This window comes from Symphodus melops (assembly GCF_947650265.1).
Source record: "Symphodus melops genome assembly, chromosome: 1".
Lineage (NCBI taxonomy): Eukaryota > Metazoa > Chordata > Actinopteri > Labriformes > Labridae > Symphodus > Symphodus melops.
Genome location: NC_136691.1, coordinates 17,680,865 through 17,692,896, shown reverse-complemented (window position 1 = coordinate 17,692,896; position 12,032 = coordinate 17,680,865). Strand labels below are relative to the sequence as shown.

Genomic DNA, 12,032 nt, shown 5'->3' with positions numbered 1-12,032 from the left:
AACATCAGGTATTATACAAAATGCATGAATGCAAAATGTGTCCCTAAACAATCCTGAGAAAGCCCATTCTCTCCAACTTTAGTCTGCTTAAACAGGCCGTTTGGAGATTTTCCCTTTGTGACATCACAAATGGCAGTAACCCCTTCTACAGGTGGGTGACAATCCCAAAGTTAGATGTTTGTTCTGTGCTCTGAGTCTGCCTTCTCACCGAATACAATTGGTCATGGTGCAAGAAAGCCCGAGCGTCCCTGTCATGCTGGGTGCAATCAAATGTAGCTGATTTACATTTAAAGCTACAGACACAGAAACAGCCTGTTCAGCAGGGCTGAAACTAAGGGGTTTATAGACATGATCAAATACAGGATCAGAGTGGATTTATAACAAGAAACTTCACATTGTGGAGCTCTGAGACTTATTTAAACTTGTTGAGAAGGAAGATAATGTGACCTTTAATAGACATTCTATGCATATAAAGTAATATTGCTGTGTGTGTGTGTGTGTTTGTGTGTGTGTCTTTGCAGGATCGTGTTTTGGATCTGGAGTCGGTAAGGTTTGATTTCTTCTGTAAGAGTAATTAATGTAGGTAAATAAAACATGTGTTTACAACTCTTGGCTTTTTGAACCAGAATATAAAGTGGCTTGCAGTTGTTAAATGATAAAAGACCATGTTGGCTCTCAGCGTGATTTGATGCAGGCGTGTAAGAAGGTTCACCTCAGGCTGTGTTTGTTTAGCAACCCATAGAGGCTAGCACAGGGTTAGAAATGATGATTTTAGTCAAGGCTCACAGCTCTGTTAATCATCAGACGTCTTGCTGATGGGGTTAATAGCCAAGCTGTACTGACAATACATTATTGACCTCCCCATCCAAACTGTTAGCGCTCAGCTTTGAGACGTCAGGCTGAAATTACTGAGCACTACTGAAAGGTTATATTGACCCGAGCCCTTTTTCACTCTCTTGAAAAGCATTGAATAAATGAAAGGCGTCTAATGCGCGCTTGTGCATCCATCACAATTATGTAGCATGCTTGTCCACATCAACCTTCAATTATCTGCTGTGATAAAGAAGAGGAAATACCTCAGACCACTTTCAAGTCAGATATTTTCTGCTTTGTGCAACAACACAGCTGCAGACTGCATCGACCCCCCCTCCTCCTCCTCCTCCTCCTCCTCCTCCTCCTCCTCCTCTTCCTCCTCCTCCTCCCAGCCTGGGTGGTGATGGCGATCAAACGCACATCTTACTTGTGTGATCATCATTTAATTTTCAAATCATCAGGCACTATGACATGTTTGCTCACATCGAGGCTGTAGCAAAGATTACATGCTACATATTTTACAATTTTAAAATGATTGTTGCAATTCAAAGATGGCGAAGTATTGGGAACAGAAAGCTTTTTCGAGAAATGCTCCACTTACCAGTGTTTCAGTTTCCAGGTGACAAAGGCGGACACTCCATCTCTCATGCAGTTGCTGTCCAGTAAAGCAAACGTGCCACACTGAATTGAAAGGATTCCAGTATCACATCCTCCCCTGTAGGCTGCACTCTATCTTTCTCCTGCTGCGAAGGATTGCTGCCTTAATAAGCATCCCCTGCCTAACAGATGAAATATCCAAATCCTCATACAACACTCTCATCCTTCCTCGCATCACAGTAATCTTCTCCACAGTTAATCCATATCTTCAGTATATTCCAATTAGTCTGCAATTCATCACCTAATCATTCTGGTGAAGCTTCAGAGCTGACAGGAGACGGTGAAGTGTGTTTTTAAAGGCTCCCTGCCGACTTCATTTTTTACATTTACAGTTTTTGCTCACCGTCGTCTATATTCACTTTGTTGGTTCATTTCTAGTTTGCTGTTTAATTACGTAAACGAACAGCAGAACATGAGCTGGAACCAATGGGCATCCTCGTGCACAACGAAAACAAAACTTGACGATGAGGATGCAACCAGTCAGCCTCACGGTTCAAAGTTGGAGTGTTTTTTTGTGTTTGTTTGTTTTAAATCGATATATAGTTTCCTGGTCTCAGCTTGTCTGGCTTGTCCTAACAAGCAAATGACAAAATCTGCATGACTCTATTGTTTCCTATTGGAGTGTCCTAACTGCCCGTGAGCAGCACAGCACGCTCACGTTACGACACGGTGTCAGTCTCAGTTAAATGAAGTTTTTCGTGGACACAGAAACAGGTCGTTAAGCGTTGATATTTCATTGCGTATGGTAACGTTGTCTCAAACGCTGCTTCTCCGTTCACTGTCACGCCGCCTGCTTTCAAGCTGACAACCTGCTGTAGTCTTATGCTCTAACTTTTTTTATTTGTTTCCACACATACATTTTAAGGGACTTTACATTTCATACGCGCTTTTATGTTTCACTGCCTGTACTGTCAGTGTGGAAGACATTAAAAATACATGGCTGAACTCTCAGTGTTATCTTTGCACCTTTTTGTTTTTTCTGGATTCTACATCCTCCATTATCTCAGCGAAAACAAAGGCGCCTCAGAGCCGATCCAGCTGTGAGCCGTCATCACTAATCATCTCTTCAGTCGACCCTTGACTGAGAAAGATGTCTCATTTCACTGACTGTACGTTTTTCATGGACTATTCCTCACTCTCTCTCTGCCTTTTATCTCGTCCTCAGTCTTTAGAGCGAAGTGTTTAAAAACGTAGTAAAGACCCAGGAGGAACGGGGCGAGACAATTAAGGGAACGGAGATTCAGCCCCAGTATATATTTTTGTCTCATTCTCCATTTACTGTGAGGTCTGGTCTTTATAGTGCTTTCTTCTCTTCCACAGTCTGTTGTAAAGAAGGATTTCTGGATCTGAACTTGATTTGTATGTTTGTTTGATCTTGAAAAAATGTAATATAAAAATGAAACTCATTAAAACCACATCTGTGGTCTTTGGGTGACCATCTCCTGCTGGTCTTTCATAAGACACAATACTGAACACAAAACCATTCATGGAAATGTCATGTTTGGAGTAGATGGAAGTTTAAGCTCCAGTTTGAGAAAAAGTTCTAAAATAAATGTCAGAAAAACAAATAAGAACTGATCTGAAGAAGAAGAAAAACTAACCTTGTGTATGTGTGTGGTTTGCAGAACACAAGAGTAGCCCTGGATCACTTGGAGTCACTTCCAGAGAAACCTTGTCTGATGGAGAACTTTAGAGATTTGGAGGTGGGTTTATTAAAGCCTCTATGAATTTGAACATACATATATGACCAAAAACAGGGGTTAAGATGTCCTTGGATAAACTGTCAAATTACATCTGTTGGTGTAGCAAAGCACAAAGAGAGTCAGTGCTTGTCAACTGAATAGAATCAGGACTCAACACCAACAAAGAAATCGTGACCCTGATGTCTGATATTTTTAAATAAATCAAATGAATCTAAAGAGGAATTTTCCACCTTTTCAAACAGTCCTCTGTGCTCTAAATGAAACATCTGTGCTTTGGTCCAAATATAACATGAATTTAAGCAGCAGAGGTTTGTGACCCTGTAGAAACCAGCTCTCTCAGAACGCTCCATGTTAGTGTGTGTGTCTACTGACCCACAACATCTGAAATAAACCTATCCAGTCTGCATACGTCTTACAACACAGAGAAAAGCTCTGTTTGTAATTTGCTGTCCTTGTGACTTCACAGTGGGATTCTGGTAAAAAAAAAAAAAAAACCTCCCCTGGTATCTCAACCCCTAGACTTTAACCCCCGCCTAGGACAAAACTTTGGTGAAGTTCCACCATTTGTATTCTAGCCAGCAAAGGAGTGATGTCTACTGGGAAATCTCCAGGGGGGGCTCATTGCATTTAAAGAGACACGCACACTAAAACGGAGCATTTTGAGAGAGCCGGTTTCTACAGGGGTCTCCTCTGGTGCTCGATTCATCTTTTATTGTGACCAAAGCAGAGATGTTTCATTTAGACCACAGGGGACTGTTTGTAACGGGCACAGTTTGGATCTTAGATGTTACAAAACATGTGACAGAGCAAAGAAAAAGAGCAAAACAAACATCAACATCAAATATGATCATCTGTTAGTACGGGTAAGAAAGCAGCCTGCTGAGTCCTTTGAACTGTCCCATCTGTACACAATCTATTGTCAAACAAAAGCCCGTCCAGCTAAAATTACACAATTGTATCCTGTATTGGTTAATACGGCCATTTTTCACCTCCAATGTTATCCATCATCTCTACCTGTGATAGCACTGGTCAGTGGTACAGCCATGCATTATCAGAACTATCCAATAAATCCATGCTATTTCCCTTTTCTTGTTCTCTCTTAAATGTGAAGTTTAAGAACAGTTAGATGTTTTGTTTTTTTAGGTGCAGTCAAAGTTAATTGAATGTTCTATCTTGTTAGATATGATGACAAAGCATTCGTTTTGCGTCTTCAGGAGTCCCAGCAGCAGAGGGAGATCATTGAGCAACGCCACACCAAATACAAAGAGATCGTCTGGGACCTTCAGCACCAGCTGGACGAGTCCAAACGTAGAATCCAGGACTACAGAGTACGAAACACAAAGACATACAGATGCAGCGCTATGAAAATAAAAAAAAAGGCCTTTTATAGAGCAGTACAGAGGAATGTACGCCCAAACAGCAACCCACACTTTTCTATTTCAGTCACTAATTGCACTGCTTTGTTTGAACAGTCGTCGTTTGGATCAGGGTAGCCTGACTTTGAGAGCCATTTAGGAGTCTAGCTCGCCCACACTGCTGCCAATGTGTGCAGAGCTCCTAATTTGCAACTTGTATGAATAAATGAATAATTTCATGTAATGGTAATGCATCATGGATGGACAGAGTGGATTAAAGTGCAAGCAACGACACTCAAACAAAACCTGAATTTTACCACTCACTGTTAATTGCTACAGTCTCCTTCTGTGTTATAAAACAGCCTCAGGAGCCATCCACACATCACTGTTGACAGCTGATTGCCATCTGCAGTTTGCAACCTCCCCTAAACAGCAATACAGTCACTTTCTCAATGGTTTTAATCCGCCAGATTACCCCGTTGGTTTGCCAAATGACTCCCATGTCGAGTGATAAGTGGTGATTGCATTAGTTTAATAGCTGCTGCCCACCCGGGGTTTGTTTGAGAGAAAGACTGGATGCGATGTCTTTACAAGACTTCCATCTTGATCAGAGTCAGCCAAGCGAAAAACAACAACAAACACCTCTTACACTAAATGTTCTCGTGGCTCTGCGCTTAAGACTCCACTTCTCGGAGCTCAGTTCAGACACAAACAGAATTTGGGTTAGTGCTTGTCCTGATTTCAGAGCATCTGTAACGTTTATGATAAAGTAGATGTTTTGTGAGTCAGACTTCAGGCGACAGAGGAGGCTTGGTGACCCTGGCCACAGAATCAGACAACATTAAGAGACCTTTTCAGACCGGGATAACTTTGGCCTGTGAAGCTTTGATCAAACATGTGCATACAGTTCATAGAGGAGCTCAAATCACTGACTGCCTAACAGAATACTGTGGCACTCAGTAGAGCACTTAAAGCATCAAAGAAAGCATTTACATGGACAACTTTGTCTGACAAATGTCATGTAAAGTCTTAGTGTTATGTGTGAAATGCATAATTTCAGCGTTCCCACATTTTCTGGTGCTGCTCTGACACATGAACAACACGTATCCATTCAGGGACTATTATGGCTATTTTGTTGTCACTTCTCTCACGTAGCCTGAATCTGAATGGACATTTCTCTCATCTCTCACGTTTCAGCCTTCATTTTGTTGATGTTTTCAACCCATCATGAGTAGAATTAGGTAGGTAGGTGACTGTCGATGGCACGTAATGAGTGTAGTTTAGAGCTTATTGAAATAGTTAATTTACCCTCAATCATGGATTAAGCACCTGCGAGTCTTGAAGGAGCGACCCAGTGAGTCAGAGCACTGTACGATTTAATTTTTTATTTTTGATCCCAGCGATCACACGTCGGGATAATGATATGTTCCTGTATGGATATTTTGTCCCACCCTCATTCATCATACACGTGTAGCATGTTAGCGTTCTAAGATTTGCTAGTTCGCACAAACTTCTAAGTAGAGCTGAGACTAGTTTTAGTGACATTTGTTTTGCAAAGTGACAAGTAAAGTCATGGATTGATGTTGAGGTAGAAAATCCCAAGAAAAGAATCCGATGTGTATACTGTGAAGTTCAGTCTGAGGGAAAGTGTGAAACAATTAATGAATGAAAGAATAGCCGATCCCTCCAACAGTTAAGACTTCACTCAAAAAGTAAAAAAGAAATGTCCTACAAGGTTCTCCTTTTTGTATTCTGATGTATACTGACACCAACCTTCAGCTTCACTCACTCTTTCTGAAGCTCTCAAATAATCACTTTTCCTCAACCGGCACGACTCGTCCACATTGATGCTAGCGGGCCTGTTGGCCCTCAGTCCTGTCACTGACTGTGTCCTCCTGTCTTTCAGGACGAGAAGCTTGACGCCACCTCCAGGAGCCTGAGACTGGCTGCTCTTTCTTCCTCCATCAAAGAGCCCAGCACATTCCTGAGCAGCACCCTGACATCTGACACACGCTGTGAGTATTTCTATGCTGCTTTTTTGATGGTGGTCCAGTTTTATCTGCATAGCTAAATCGTTTGGAGAAAGAGAGCCGAAATCTTCCCTAACTATCTAACCCTAACCCTATTTTGAAATGATGATTTCGAATTGTGTCCTCTTTTGTGTTTGTTTTTTCAAACGCAGTGATGCATTCATTTGAAAACACGTAGACTTCAAGTTTTTGTTTCTGTGCTCCTGAGATCTGACAGCTGAAGCCTCATGTAGGCTCTGCAGCCTTTGTTTACCGGCTGCTGTTTTTATAACATCTCCAACAGTAGTTTAGTTTATATATAATCAAACACAATGCAGAATGTGTTCATCCTGTGACACATGATCAAAGAAAGTTTTACTGTAAGAAGAGTTTTATTTATAGAGGGGGCGGGACATTGTTGATTGACGGACAGACAGTCACCATGGTTACTGACTCTCACCTGCCTGCTGCACACTGAACGAGAGGAGAAATAGCTGCTGACTGACATCCCTTCAAGAAGCATTCATGGAAGTCGACGTATAGAAATAAGTGATTATAGGTCAACTGTTAGAAGGTCCCGAGATAATCGCACTTATGTCAGCACTGCTTCATCCCAGAAGGTGGTTCATAATAAAGCTGTAGTTGTGATATTTTTAATGATACATAATGATTCATGCTGTGGCAGCCTTACAGCACAGTCGTCTTCCTCATGTAGTATTTCAACATGGCTCCCAGAGCTGAAAGTTTCCATCAGTGCCCTGGAAATGTGTCTGTATCACTGCCAGTGGCTCACAGCCAGAATCACTTGTAGCACTTTCCTAAGCTGCTTACTGATATTTGGCACAGTGTGAGAGGAGAATACTTTCTGTGGCTGTGTGTCTGTTGTACCTCCAAGAGTGACTACGGCCAAAAGACATCTATGGCTATTTAACACCAGTGTTAATATACAATAGCATTTGGCAGGAACAGTCAGGGCTAATCTTTAAGCTACTATTTGTCATAGCATTGAAGTGAAGGGTGGTGGGATTGACATTTCCACTTTTGATTCACATCATAAATGTGTAACGATGACGGTTTAAAGGTGGCTGGTCACGCTAATGTCAAATACTTTGACCCTGTTGGCTGATGTGGTTAGAGGGGTAAGACGTGTGGCCATCAGGGAAATGAAATAACATCTGCATCTGATGTCAAAGCTCAAGGTCAGTTTATAGATCAAGGCAGCATTTCGTTCATAATGTGTAGGAGAGCGTCTTCAAAGCCTTGTTTTGGTTTGAGTCATTTCCAGGTCTGTAAAAGAATGAAACAAGTAACGGTTAACTTTGACTGACATGTTTAGTGAGAATCACAAAGTCTGTGCAGGGATGTCCACTCATCTGTGACGGGGCTTGACCATCCAGTATAAGGTTTTGTAACATAACGTCACATATTACTGAGTGTTTTCACACTTGCGCAAAACTATTATTCTCTGATGGATTTTAGTTTGTAGTCTGTAATGTTAATGCAGGGGGATCAGAGAGCAGGGGGCTCTAGGAACTACTTAAATAAAGACAAGCAAATGTATATTTTAAAATTCTCAATTTCCTGATCTGAAAAAATTATTGAATTTTAAATCTGTAATAGATAAAACAGAACATAATGCTTTCTCAATTAAATGTACAGTAACAGATGTGTAGGTGACACAAGAACACTATTTGTTATTTCAGCCTTAAAATGTGTTTGGCCTGTATTTTTTAATCGAGCTGCCACCTTGACCAGTGAATCAAAAAGTTAATTTGGGACCCTGTCGGTAATATGGTGCATAGGCGTTTTCATTAAAAAATTAAAGGCATCTTCTTCTTTTTTTCAGAATTTTTTATTCTGTCTCATTTTGTAAAAAAAAAATCGTATCATGAACCCAGAATCGTATCGTATTGTGAGTTGAGTGAATTGTTACATCCCTAGTGTTTGTTTATTCCCTATATCCCTATAGCGAGAAGCTCGTCTTCCTGGAGTCCTTAAAGGGGGAGCAGACGGGTTTGATAACGGTTCTGCGACCGTTTGTGCGACCACTAGCTGCTTCTTTCTCTTTTCTGCTACCCAGGAGTAGCCTTCCACTTGTTTGTTGATTCGTTTAATACATCCAATAAAACGCAGCTTTGATAAAAAAGGTGAGGCAGGCAGAGGTAGAAGTCTAGCTTTTTGTTCTTTGATGTCAAATTAGGTTTAATCCACTTTAAAGACATTCAAATGTAGATAGTTGAAATGAAAATGAGCGTGGAAGCTTGCCTGACTGAAATGTTTGCTGGTTTGGACTTGCTCTGTGGGAATCATTGCAGCTCTGGCAAGCCCATACTCAGTTTGGTCAGGCCAATTTCCTACTTTACTGCCTGCACCGCCATCTCTTTTTGTAGGTCCAGTCTGGGCATGTAACAGGCGAATCTCATGCACCACATTTTAGGATGTGACTGTGTAATGGACCGACAGAGAATATGATTGTGTTTCTCTTTTTTCCTCCCTCTCTCTTCCTCAGCTCCTCACAAGCGCCTTACCAGTTCAGACCTGGATGATTCGGGAGTCACTGGGGCCAAATCCCTCACAGATGAAATCAACCTCGAGTGAACCTTCTTATCTGTTTCTCTACAAACACACGGTGCTAACCACTGATTCTATCTGCCTGATCCAGACCGAAGACCAACCTGACTGTACTCTTTAAGTCCACACACTCAACACTCATCCTCCTTGACTACCTCAACCAGGATGTCACTGCAAACTTTGAGCCATACAAGTGTGAACACTGTGAGGCCTATTGTTCTTTATTTATAGTGACTTGAATTTGAATGTTTTAGATTTGAAAACTGTTCAAACCAAAAGTTTTTCCTGTTACATTTCTTGTCATTGTTCCAACATTTTAAAGTTCTTTGTTTCAGCAGCTCTTTAAAACATTGTTTACCGTATAACATGCCTGTACTTTTCTTATCATGCCAATGTGCTCAGAGGATTCAAAACAACTCCACACTGGTGCCTTTTAACAATATGCAATTTCATCATGACGATGTGTCAAACGCTTTGTTTTTTTTCTTTGTGTTACAACCTCTTTTACATGTACATGACTGATTTTCTAAATGACCGTTCTGGTTATTGTTTTATGCAGTATATATTTGTAAAAAGAAATAACAAAAAAGTAGTCTATTTTTTATGAAATGCCAAGGAAGTATATGCACTATGAATAAATCCCCATGCATCTAAACGTCTGGTTTTATGAGCACACTTGACGTCTCCTTCATTTCAGAGTGAAGCGTTGGTTTTTGCAGCAGCTGTAGGACTCAGCTACTCCCACTGGTAAATCTTTTGACGTACCGGGGAGAACAACCCGAAGTAGCATGAAAGAAACTTCTTCTTTTAATTTACCACCAAGCTTCAAAGTATAAACACAGTAGCTGCTGTGTAAACACACTTGTTAAAGTTGTACATAATCTGTCTCGAGACTCTTGGTTTGAGATTTTGCAACGGGGTGGAGAAGTCCTGTAAGGTGGTGTTCAATTTAAACCTGACCAGTGATCAACCTCAATCAGCAAGAAAAGCATCGACACAATGGTTACGAGAAGTAAAAGCAGAAACATGTTTTAATAAATAAAACATATTTTGAGGAGAGAAAAAAAAGACATTCATTCTTTCGGCTCCAATTGGGGGGAAAAAATTGAAATCGTCTTTACCATCATTCACTTAGTAAATCTAATTTGAGCTTAAGTAAAGTTAAAATCATTTGATACCTACACACCTTTGATAAGGCACATCCGTGTTTTTTTCTTCTTCCCGCAACGTGACGTGTTACCCCGAAAAAAACGCTTATTATTTTTCATGTCAACTGAAGTATGTTTACTACTCGAGAAACTACGTCGTATTTCCAGTGTTTGGTTTTTTTCTTTACAGAAACTTCCTGTGTGCATCATCATAAAGGCTATCGGAGTTATTGATTTCAACTCAAGTGTGTACCACAGTAATGTGTAAGGTACTATGTTATGATGGTATTTCACATAGTAGTTTTCCATATGGCAGGGGCCGGAGGGGGTCCAGTTTGGGGACCACAGGATCTCGTCACTGCTTTTTGATGATGTGGTCTTGTTGGCTCCATCGAACCCGGACCTTCAGCGCGCACTGGGGCGGTTCGCTACCGAGTGTGAGGCGGCTGGGATGAGGATCAGCACCTCTAAATCTGAGGCCATGGTTCTCGACCAGAAAAGGGCGGCTTGCTCTCTCAGGGTCGGTGGAGAGTCTTTGACCCAGGTGGAAGAGTTCAAGTATCTCGGGGTCTCGAGTGGGGGGAAGATGGAGCGTGAGCTCGACAGACAGATCGGTGCGGCGTCCGCAGTCATGCGGTCGCTGTATCTGTCCGTCGTGGTGAAGCTAAGCCGAAAGGCGAAGCTCTTGATTTACCGGTCGATCTTCGTTCCTACCCTCACCTATGGTCATGAGCTTTGGGTCATGACCGAAAGAACGAGATCTTGGTTACAAGCGGCCGAAATGGGCTTCCTCCGTAGGGTGGCTGGGCGCACCCTTAGAGATAGGGTGAGGAGCTCGGTCACCAGGGAGGAGCTCAGGATTTAGCATCAAGAGGAGTCAGTTGAGGTGGTTCAGGGGTGGTCCCTGGACGCCTCCCAAGGGAGGTGATCCGGGCATGTCCGTCCGGGGCCTCAGGGTCGACCCAGGACACGATGGAGGGAAAGCCTCGGCTGGCCTGGGAACGCCTCGGGGTCCCACCGGAAGAGCTGGAGGAGGTGTCTGGGCGTCTCTGCTTAGACTGCTGCCCCCGCCACCCGGCCCTGGATAAGTGGCAGAAAATGGATAGATGGATGGTTATACCATATGGTATAGTTAAGTACCATGGTAGGGACTGCATAGTACCCCACTATGGCACATACAATACTACTACTTACTACTAACTTTGACCATCTGTGGTGTTTTTATTGGTAACTGTAGTAGTTTAATACAGTTTATATAATATTGTAAAAAAAAGAAGAAAAAAAAGGAGGCATGAAACACAACCAATGTGGTCACTCTGAGGAAAAGAGACCATTTTAAGAGAATATTATAAACAAATAGCTTTCTTTGAACTTGCAAGAAGTTGACTTGTTAGCGTTAGCGTGCCAGCTAAAATGTTGTAGATATGGTTACAAGAGAGCGATGCCATAGCAGCATGAACTGTAGTGCAGTGGTGATTGACTTCATTCATGTTCACATATTTCTGCTGCTGTAAGTACAGTAGCTAGCTGAATATATTGGTGCTGCATGTTTTTTTTTTGTTTTTTTTTGGTTAAGCATCCACAACCTAAGCCCATCATCTTCCTGGACATGCATGAACACAGCCATCCTATAATCACACACCAGGAGGCTTTGAAGAAAAATGGAACCGTTGCCTGTGAAACAAGAAAGTGAATAAATGTGTGCCTCGACAAAAAACATTCAGGATTCAGTAAAATAGAAAAAATGCTATATATGAAATAAATAGATTTTTTTTG

The 12,032-nt window shown here is 41.7% G+C and overlaps 1 protein-coding gene across 4 annotated transcripts in view; it reads left to right on the top strand.

The window, feature by feature from the left end:
• Positions 1-9,611, top strand: part of cep128 (centrosomal protein 128) — a 43,883-nt gene extending 34,272 nt beyond the window's left edge. For all 4 annotated transcript variants that reach the window (XM_079340618.1, XM_079340617.1, XM_079340616.1 and 1 more), the window contains 5 exons: positions 522-545; positions 3,096-3,173; positions 4,388-4,501; positions 6,435-6,543; positions 9,047-9,611. In XM_079340618.1, the coding sequence (XP_079196744.1) occupies positions 522-545; positions 3,096-3,173; positions 4,388-4,501; positions 6,435-6,543; positions 9,047-9,135 (414 nt within the window). In that variant the 3' untranslated portion in view covers positions 9,136-9,611. The remainder of the gene's footprint in view (positions 1-521; positions 546-3,095; positions 3,174-4,387; positions 4,502-6,434; positions 6,544-9,046) is intronic.
• Positions 9,612-12,032: the final 2,421 nt, after the last annotated feature.